This window comes from Montipora foliosa, chromosome 8 (genome assembly GCF_036669935.1).
Source record: "Montipora foliosa isolate CH-2021 chromosome 8, ASM3666993v2, whole genome shotgun sequence".
Lineage (NCBI taxonomy): Eukaryota > Metazoa > Cnidaria > Anthozoa > Scleractinia > Acroporidae > Montipora > Montipora foliosa.
Genome location: NC_090876.1, coordinates 36,445,159 through 36,455,866, shown reverse-complemented (window position 1 = coordinate 36,455,866; position 10,708 = coordinate 36,445,159). Strand labels below are relative to the sequence as shown.

Genomic DNA, 10,708 nt, shown 5'->3' with positions numbered 1-10,708 from the left:
CAGAGTTAATGAACAAGGGCTGTGAAACGGAACTTCCGACTTATCGTCCTTATCTGAGAAGACTTGAAAGTCTAAGCATTTGCATTTGCGGGAGTTGAACTCACGACCTCCCACGTGGCAGCCCAGTGCTCAACCAACTGAGCCACCAGTGCGCGGTGGAGGCACATGATCCAGAATACGACAGCTAGATTTGTTTATTGAGATTTACAGATCGATAACATTAGAGCCTGCCCGAATATACGCACATTAAGGCACCTTGGCGATAACACGTCGCTAACTGCACGACGCAGTCACATTAGGCATATCAGAGATGCAACCAACCAACCACCCAAGCGAGTAATGTGACTGTGGGATGCAGTTAAGAATCATATTGGCCACTTTGAGGTTGCGCGGGAGCCAGGGTCGAGAGCCTTGTTGAATTGCATTGTGGGATTGTTTTGAGGGAACGCATGTTCATCATTGCGTGGGCAGAGCAAGAACTCAAGTTGCAAGAAAGCTATATACCAGGAGATGAGCTTCCTAAACCATCAGAATATTGTACAATGGTAATTTTAAAACGATGGCTCGCTTGTCAAAGTTCAAAATTGTAAGTTATAAGGATTGAACCCGAAGTTTATTGTTATCGTACAAGAATATACGGAAGTGTTCTTGCTTTGCAGTGTAAACGACTGTATAAACAGTGGCTCGTCCCCAAAACAGTCCCACAATGCAATCAGTAAGACTCTCGACCCTGTGCCCCACGCAGTGGCTAAATATGGTTATCGAAAAATTGGACTATGTGACTGCGTGATGCAGTCGTAGTCCATACCCACATTTCACCATTGCTTACTACGAGTCTAGATCACGGAGGGTCGTGGGTTCAAATCCCATCTAGGGCTCAATTTTTTTCTGATACTTAATATCTTTCATGGTTTTTTCCCAATTGTACTATTATTATTCGATTCGATTCTCTCCAGTTGTTCCACTGGGTAATGTTTATTGTGTCTCAGCCACTCCCCGTAGCTTAGAGACACAACACTTTCCGTAACAGGTGAGCAGTTCCAAGGATGGACGATAATTGTACACTTCCAAGGAAGTCAGGTACATCTAGCTTGCCAAACCAGGTCTTTGCAGCTTTTAATATGCTTCCAAGAGCACCAATCACGATCGGTATTATGGTGACTTTCGAGGCTCCATGAATCCTTCTGATTTCAAATGCTAGTTCCTGGTGCTTTTCAACCTTCTCCATTGTCTACCTCCTCCATTGTCCAGTCCACGATCCCCGCACTGTAGCGTACTACACCTACAGCCCAAGCATTGATGACATCGATCAAATTTTCTCCATTGAGTTTTGATCTACACAACTTCTTGACTCTTCTGATATACTCCGACGTTATCTTTCCTTTCATCTTGGTGTTGAGAGTCTGTTCCAACTGTAAGATGCCAAGGTATTTCCCCGATATGCTGATCGTCGGGTAGTTCTATTCCGCTACTGCCAACTTGTCTTCCCCTTCTCATTTCCAGGACCGCACACTTGTCTAGCCCAAAAGAAATCTTAATGTATTGCGAGAAGACTCTTACTACTTGAACAAGTGAGTCTAGTTGATCTTTGCTAGCTGGGCAGTGGACCACCTATCCACGTGGTCCCGGTTCTCCGTAACGTGAAAAATCGAGGGCGCCATCCGCCAAACGGTTGTTATGTACACCTCGCCTGAGATTCCAATTATTGAAAACTCTTACTTGTCGACCCCTGCTTAACGGGACATAAGAAGTTCAACAAGTGATTGCTTAGAAGTGATTTTCGTACTCCCAAATCTGAGGGTCGGTCATGATACATGGAAAGCAGGTTATTAAAAGGTCTTATTTAATAAGAATTGATAAACACCAGGCCCCAGTTGTCGCTATCCACCGGATAAATCACTATCCAGCAGCGGATAACTACTAGACAAAACCAACTAACTGTTATCCAGTGGATAGTGATTTATCCAGTGCATAGTGCTATCCACCATTCGAACAAATGGGGTCAGTATTGCATGAATTGCCAACCAGGGTCCAGTTCCTGAAAGATGAAATACCTCTATTCCAGGGATAAATGTGCCTTATTCCGGCACATTTATCCCCGGAAAAGATTTCTTACACCTTTCAGGAACCCGCCCCAGGTAGTTATCATTCTCTTGCGACAAACAACCATCTAACATTTCTTTTCCAGAATAAATCCTTCGTTTCATGGTTCAAAATATAAGACTCATCTACAATAGCACAGCTAAAGATGATTCTTGGTGCTTATTGAGAGCCCATAGCATAATTTCATTACTATATTTTCGACTTAAAGCCGTGGAATGGGAGGGCGGGTGAGGTACACAGTTGACAAGGAAGCAGAGACTGTCTTTTTCAAGACAAAACACCTTACTTTCATGCGTAAAATAAGATGAAATCACCACTCCACTAAAAGAGAGAAAGTTAAGACCCTTCTTCCCCACCCCTCTCTTCCACTGGCAATTTGGAAGCAATTTCAGCGATTAAACTCGTAAGAAGGAAAGTTCTCTTAATTATTCCAGGACCACATAGCTTAGTACTAGTCAGAACTTTTTAAACAGTCTCAGAGACTTCTTGACAGTAAAAACAACTGTTTCAAGACTGACATGTTCTCTTAAACAACTTGGTTGTACTTTATCTTAGACGGAACCAGTAAGGAAATGTTTTAAGACTTGAGCCTTTGCGTATTCCATCGCTGCTCAGACTTTCCTTCAGAGGTGTTTCTGGTCAGGACCGGCGTATGGCAACATTTTTTCAAAAACAAAGCCCGTTGTCACGACTTGAAGAAGATGCCAAAGTAACTACAAAACCTTTGCCCGGTTGGACTGAAACAAGCGTGGGATGGAGAGGAATGCGAAATGCAAACGCCAATCATTTACACTGCATCCCCTCAATAACACGCTTATTTCATTTCAACAATACGAAAAAGGCCAATAAGAGAGTCTGTTGACGTCATTGTTTACATTTTCTCTCATAAATACCCGAATTAAGGAGGCTCCCTACAATAAAATTTAGCCTATACCATTAAACTTTAGACGGCCACAGTTCTTATATGCAAGCACCTACAGCTTTGAAACTTTAACCACGTACTAGAGGAAGTTTGAAGTTTGTAAAAAATTAGTTGTGATGGCGTTCTAGGTTACCAGGGCAACGAAACAGTGACGTCATGGTTTTTGATTAGCAGCAATTTTACGCTTTATTCGATCTAAACTTTTGAAATGATACGCAGGGTATTAATCCTGAGGTGTTTGTCTAACGTTTGACGAAGTTTGAAGAAAATCGTAAAAGCCGATTTTAAGTTATTCGAGAGAGAAGTTTTTACGCCTAAAATACTCAATTTGCCGTTACTCTTACAATAACTTTCAAAAGAAGCGCTGTTTTTAATATATAGAAGAATCGCTTGTCATGTAAGTCTTTAAGAGGTATCAAGCTAGCTCTCCGTGAAATTTCATGATATAAACTGCTTTTGATAGCCGTTGACAAACTTCAACGGAAAGCATTATATTTTGCGGAATTTCGTCAAACTTCGTTCCCAGAACGTCTGGCGGTCTAGCTGAAAAACTGGTCGATGAATTTTTTTTTAAATCTTGTATTCTGTAATTAAGCATATTTCCAAATGACTTGCCAAGCGCCGACAGAATTGAAGCTTTTTAAGACACTGAAAATAATCCCAAAGTTCGGTATATTTTTTGAATCTCCGCTCACGTTTCTACACTCTCTTTGTTTACACCACCCGAGCTGGCTCTTCCATATTCCAGCATGCAAAACTGGTTCCACTAATGAGTCCCAAGTATCACTTTGGTCACGCTCGCGAGGTAACGCGTCGTGTTGGAAAATCACTTTTCACTTGTTTAGCCTGAAAAATGTTGCGTTTGAAAGCTTCAGCCTTTCTCTTCTTGCTTTCTCCTCGGAAAACCATTTTTTTTCTTCCAACACGACGCGTTACCACGTGAGCGTGATCAAAGTGATACTTGGAACTCTTAAAAAGCTTCAATTCTGTCGGCGCTTGGCAAGTTATTTGGAAATATGCTTAATTACAGAATACAAGATTTAAAAAAAAATTCATCGACCAGTTTTTCAGCTAGACCGCCAGACGTTCTGGGAACGAAGTTTGACGAAATTCCGCAAAATATAATGCTTTCCGTTGAAGTTAGTCAACGGCTATCAAAAGCAGTTTATATCATGAAATTTCACGGAGAGCTAGCTTGATACCTCTTAAAGACTTACATGACAAGCGATTCTTCTATATATTAAAAACAGCGCTTCTTTTGAAAGTTATTGTAAGAGTGACGGCAAATTGAGTTTTTTAGGTGTAAAAACTTCTCTCTCGAATAACTTAAAATCGGCTTTTACGATTTTCTTCAAACTTCGTCAAACGTTAGACAAACACCTCAGGATTAGTACCCTACGTATCATTTCAAAAGTTTAGATCGAATAAAGCGTAAAATTGTTGCTAATCAAAAACCATGACGTCACTGTTTCGTTGCCCTGGTAACCTAGAACGCCATCTCAACTAAATTTTTACAAACTTCAAACTTCCTCTAGTATGTGGTTAAAGTTTCAAAGCTGTAGGTGCTTGCATATAAGAACTGTGGCCGTCTAAAGTCTAATGGTATAGGCTAAATTTTATTGTAGGGAGCCTCCTTAAATGGACTTCAAAAGTTATTAAACCTGGCTATTTCTACAGTTTAACGCCGCGGTTTCATAAACAGCGAAATATTAGCCATAAAAATTTCACAATTTTCAGTGTGACAACGCCTATGAGAACGTACATTCTACTCCCTTAAACAATGATGACTGACAGCACCGCTACCGATTGATTAATTTGTCCTTTCATTAATTGACCGGCCGAAGCAAAATTAGTACTGCCTGAATTTAGCAAACGAGTTCACATCACTAAGGAATTTCCCTCTAGGAAGACATTAAATGAATTCCAAAAGATAAGAAGGTCAACTTTTCGTTTCATCAACGCTGAAAAATACAAATTTCCTTCAAACCATCATGATATAATAACAACAGCGCAAACATGCGCAAAGTGAATATAAACTTTTTTTCTTTCTGATGTACACCTATTGCGCATTAAATAAAAGTCTATTACAAAAATAACTTAGTCTTGTCATATGCACAATATTTAAGATAAATGAAATCCCTTTTCCAACCAAAATGACAAACACATTTGAAAAAGATGAAAGAGGACAAAGATGACTGGTAGATGAAGAGATTTATGAACTAAAACTTCGCGACACTGGGCATGATTTCAACGCATTCGTGAAAAGGCAATTAAACGATACGAAAGTGACAACACAAAAAATATTAAACATTCAACCACGACATCAGGTTTTCTTCCTTCCCAATTGTCAATTTCTATAGCTCCAATATGAGCCGATGACAACGGGCCTTTTCATTTAAAGAAAATACACTCAATTATCAAGGATTTGTTTCAGGTTTTAATTTATATTGTCATTTTTAGTTGGACTCAAAGGATTTCATTTTTACGAGTTATGAATTAGCACCCCTCTTGGAGGGACCAAAATTTCCACCGGATGCAGTGCCAATAGGGCCCAAAGGAACGGTACGATTTCTGAAAAAAAAGGAAATTAAGATCACGTATTAACTTACGAAAGGAAATAATAAATAAATGCGGATAATACATCTTATATCAAAATGACCGCCATGTTTGGTGGCAAATTAGCTCTCTTTGCCTCGTTCTTAAACTTAAAATTCAAAAGAATATTTAACCTAAACGAGGCAACAAGAGCTAATTTGCAAGCAAGCAAAAGACTACTAAAATGGTAGTAGCCATTTTGGAATAAGGTGTATTGAGGAGATCGCTAAAACTGAGGAGATCGACAAAACTGAATAATGAAAATATTTGCTTGCGAATAGGATTTTTATGTTTTCCCCTGTGGTTGCTATTAATCCTTTTAGGTTACTTCAGCTACAAGCAAGTTTCTAGTCACGCGCGCAGTTTGTTACGCCGCGACGATGGTTATGTAATCAAGCAAGTCACGTAGCGGGGCTAGCGTTGGAGGTGTTATTTTTTCATTACGCCGACCCCCCTCTTTCTACTGTATCACGAGTTAGCTCGGCTCCGCCACGAGGTATTCATTCATTCTGCAGATCATCGCTGGTGATGTTGCGTTTTTTCAAACCCACCTCCTCCCTTTGTCCCGTCCGCGTGCCTTATAGGCGGCTTACTTCTTTTTCAGGCGTTTTTATGCCCTCACCTTTACAGGGCGGAATCGTTTTGTCCAAATCCTTAGACTGTGCATGTTACTTAATTCGAAATTGACATTAAACCGGCTTTGGGTATTTGCCCTCAGCCATTTTAATCCAGACCACTGGTTGTTTTGTGATTAGTAGCGCGCAGTAAACAAGCGCGGCAAATGCAGCCCAAAAATTTATAATCTCCCTTGAGAAAACATAGAGGAGAAACTGAATAAAATGCATGCAATTGACAGCACTGCTCTCTCAGTAACTAACGGGAGTGAATAGATTAGACCATGTTGAGAGGAGCTCGGGCTACATAAGATCATATTCCTGGACAAACGTTTGCTTATCAGCGAGTGTGTCGCAGTTCCAGCTTTCTCGAGTGCCCGTGATGAGAAAGAAGTTAAGGAGGCTCAAGCCCGGCATTTTCAACACTTTCAAGAAACTGTACTATTGTAGACAGAGCGCAAAAACCGCTGATTGGCTAGAGAATACTGACGTAAAATGGCTTTTTTCGCGTAACTGCGCCTGCGCAAACTCTTAAGATTCGAAGTGATCGAGATAGTGATCGATCGAAGTGGAGAACAACACTCTAGCATTTGTCAAATTTTGTGGAAAGTTAGACGACTCATACCCTGGGTGCCAGAGGAATTTTTTTCAAGGTCGGAGAGAACACTCAGCGATTCCAAATCAACGGTCGAGGACACACGATTGATTACTTCGCAAGTCTGCATGTCAAGTAGCAATGCGTCCTCTTGTATCATTTTGTTGGGTTTGGCTACTGTGAATTTTCTTGACATGGGGTGTTGGTCTGCCCCCAGATTATTTAAAAATCTTACAGAAACCAGCGAACTGGAAACGAGATTCTTCTTTGTTCTCGGGAACTACAGGAGCAACTTGGTCTTGATGGACGAAAGGTTTTTGCTTTTCAAAATAAGTTTGGCTGGCCGTTGTACGTTATTGAAGACTGTAACGCGGTCATACGACTTTGATCGTATAAAATCGTCCACTGGGTTTCTTGCTGCAGATGAACTGTGAGTGAACTTCAGCCACAAAGTTGAATTTTCTTGACACCTGGGATTTACAATTTCCACGTCACGTAAGCTTGACTGTTAAATGCCATCAATCTGTGCGAGGTTTTTGTTGCTGTTCCTCGCAAATATTTTTGCAGAAACCATTCCAGGAAATCTGCATCAAAGCGTCTTCCACTCAGTGTTTGGCAATATTGCCCTGATCAGTTGTGGAACAGCCCAGAAAAGTACATTACTGTAACAGAGTAACCATATTGGTCAACTTTTTCACATTTAAACATGTATGTTTGCAAAACGGCTACAAAAACATATGTGCAGTAAAGCTTTATGCATTTGGAAGCATGCAAACACTTCAGGTACATTATATAATAATAATAATAATAATAATAATAATAATAATAATAATGATAAAAATAGTAATAAGCCTTACAGCTTTAGTTAGATGCATACCCCTGACTGAAAATTCTATTACACTAAAAATTAGTATGAACACCAAATAATAATTATTAACAATTATTATTCGCCGAAGGCAAGGTGAATATCGGTTAATAAAAACCGAGATGAAGTTGAGGTTTTTATTCACCAACATTCATAGCGTCTGAGGGAATATCGGAAACAATAATTTAAATTTGCCTGACAATAGAAGCAACTCAATTTCTTAGTAAATGATGCCATCATGCAAATCGATTATTACATAGTTGATTATTTGAATAATACACATTTTCTTTAAAACAATTAATTTATTCGTCTGTCACCTCAACAAAACAGCTTGTGGCTATTTTGAAAAACCGCTTAGGTGATTATCACGTAATAATAATCATCTCAATGACAACCAATCAGCGCAGAGAACTTTCAGTAATTATACTAATAAGCATATAATTCCTATAGCACAAGACAATAGAGCGGTTTTCAAATGAGTGTCGTAAAACCAAAACCATAGTAATTACTTTAACCAATCAAAAAGGACGGAGACAATCCAGTAAACCAATCAAAACTCGAAGTAATTACTCGTAGCCGACACAAAAGGCGGGAAAATGTGCACGCGCGAGCCACAATTGGTTTTGGTTTCACTTCTGATTGGTTAAAAAAGTGGCGCGAAAACTTTGAACCAATCACCGAGTGAAGTAGATGCAAAACCAAAGTAATTCGCTAATTACTTTCGACACTCAATTGAAAACCGCTCTAATGAACAATAATATTATTACGATTCCATGAGTGCATGTTGATATGAGATCAACCACTCAATCATATCCATTGATTATTGTTTTATTAAATTTTCATTTGATTCTTAACACTTGGACAAATTTAAAGCCAATCAGTTTCCAGCGTGATAACCCTTGACGCAATCAGTTTCCATATTATGTCATACTGTATAAGAGCTGTTAACTGAGAGTGAGTGAACCAATCAGAAAGCTAAAAACACAGTATCCGTGGTTCAAAATTTCATAATGTAAGGTATTATCTTTCCCCTTGTGCTTACACTGTCATCATTCACTTTCTGTGTAATGGTTTTATCATTGTTTTTGTCTGTAGGAAATGGTAGCCATACCTGATTTATGAAGAAACTGAAGTTGTGCAGTAGTACAGCAACCTACTTTTACTCTCTGTAGATTAGCTTTCTTGGTTCACGGAAAACCCTTTTCATTATTGTAAATACATTGTGGCGTGGAAGATATTTTCAAACAGGTCTGGAGAATGTTCACCACCAAAATTTCCCATTTTGTCTGGATCATATAAGTTCTTTCCTCCTTTTGTTTAGTGGTTGACTAGTGACTTGTGAAATTGTATGGTGCACAAGAGAGCTAAATGCAGTGTCTCCTTTAGTTGTAAAACATATATTAAAGGAACACAAATAATATTGTCATTGTTCTTGAGTAATGTTAGGATTTAGTACTGCCAGTGGTATTACAATTGTCTCTTTTGAGTGGATTCCCCAATTTTCTGCTAACTTGACCCAAACAGATATATGTAGGTGGACAACAAATTCGGGAAAATGAAAGGAAAAAATACTAAACATACATCAGTTGATTATTACAATACACTATTTGTTTTGTTCAATATTATTTGCACTAGAAAGAAAATTAACGACCATAAGAATTTAGTCTGTGATAAGGAAAATTTTGTTCTGACTAAAACCTATATTGGAAATTTAGGCATTTGGGGTGCTTTTTCACAGGGTTACATGTGCATGGTATTAATTTTTATGTCAGTCCAATATTTTTCTTGAAAATTGTGTTGTCTCTATAACTTTGTCCTTTTTTGTGAAGCATGACATTTTCTTCTCTCAATTCAACATTTGATTTGTGTTGCTGATCTTGTTTTTCCAGCAAAAGTGTTATGTTGAATAATAATTATTTTTGTTATATAACTGTTTTTGCCTCCAGCAGCGCACGCTCTCATTGGTTACTTCAAGGTCACATGACATCTAACAATAACACTTTTGCCGTTCAAAAGTCTCTGAGCGGGCAACAGTGCAAAATCTATGACGTCAGAGGGTAACAGTGCACTGTTGCCCGCAAATGTTGACCGACGACCACCATTGCTGTTCCCATTGCACGTTTTCCTATTTGTGCTATATAACAAATCACTTAATGACTGGTCTCTCAGGAAACAGTTCATTTTGTTTCCCTCGTCAGCACCTCAGGGGAACATTGGAAATTTTTAGGGAAACAAAATGAACTGTTTCCCTCGGGACCAGTCATTAAGTGTTTACTGTTGGCATAATAGCAAAATTATTAACCTTGGGTGTTCGGTGACACAGCTACATTGTAAAGCATAACCATTATGAAAATGATATCTGTTTTACCTTATTATAGTGAGCTAAGTTTTTGGTGTGGTTTTACTCACAGGTCTTGTAATAGGCCAAAACCAATTTGAGAAATTCATGGGGTTGTGCATCGTGTTCAATGCAGTTTGTTCTGTGCATGTAAATAATAATATGAAATGAAACATGTTGAGTGTGTTACTGATTACAGCCAACAGCCTGTGGCGCTCAATATAATGCTAAGCAGTGTACTGCTGTCAGTGGTGTGTGTGTCTTGGTGAAGGGAGGGGGGAGTACTGCAAAGGCATTGGCATGTCATTGTCGTAATGAGCTAAACCCAAATACTTACCTTCATGTTTTTTTATGAAAGTTTTTGTTTTCGTTCTCGATTTTTCTCTGCTTAATATCCAGCTACTGCTTTGATCCTTGAGGGTTTTCTACCTGTCTGACTAATTCTGTGTAACTTAGTGCTTCAGTTCTCTTGGCAGATTTTTGGCACTGACAAAGAAGGGGGCGTAGAATCTATATTGAGGGGTAGGGGAAATTCAATTCAGGGCAGATTATTATTGCAACTATTATAATGTTATTCCGTCACTCACGTTCATTGGTGAAATGTATTCATCCATGTGGCAAATTCTGTAGTCTTTGTGAGCCAGTAGCAAGTGGCCCTCGAATAAAAATTTTCTAG

At 39.0% G+C, this 10,708-nt stretch overlaps 1 protein-coding gene across 1 annotated transcript in view; it reads right to left on the bottom strand.

Moving 5' to 3' along the window:
* Window positions 1–4,956: 4,956 nt before the first annotated feature.
* Window positions 4,957–10,708, bottom strand: part of LOC138012624 (serine/threonine-protein kinase Nek10-like) — a 54,722-nt gene continuing 48,970 nt past the window's right edge. The window contains exon 41 of the mRNA XM_068859447.1: window positions 4,957–5,596. Coding sequence (XP_068715548.1) covers window positions 5,515–5,596 — 82 coding nt within the window. The 3' untranslated portion in view covers window positions 4,957–5,514. The remainder of the gene's footprint in view (window positions 5,597–10,708) is intronic.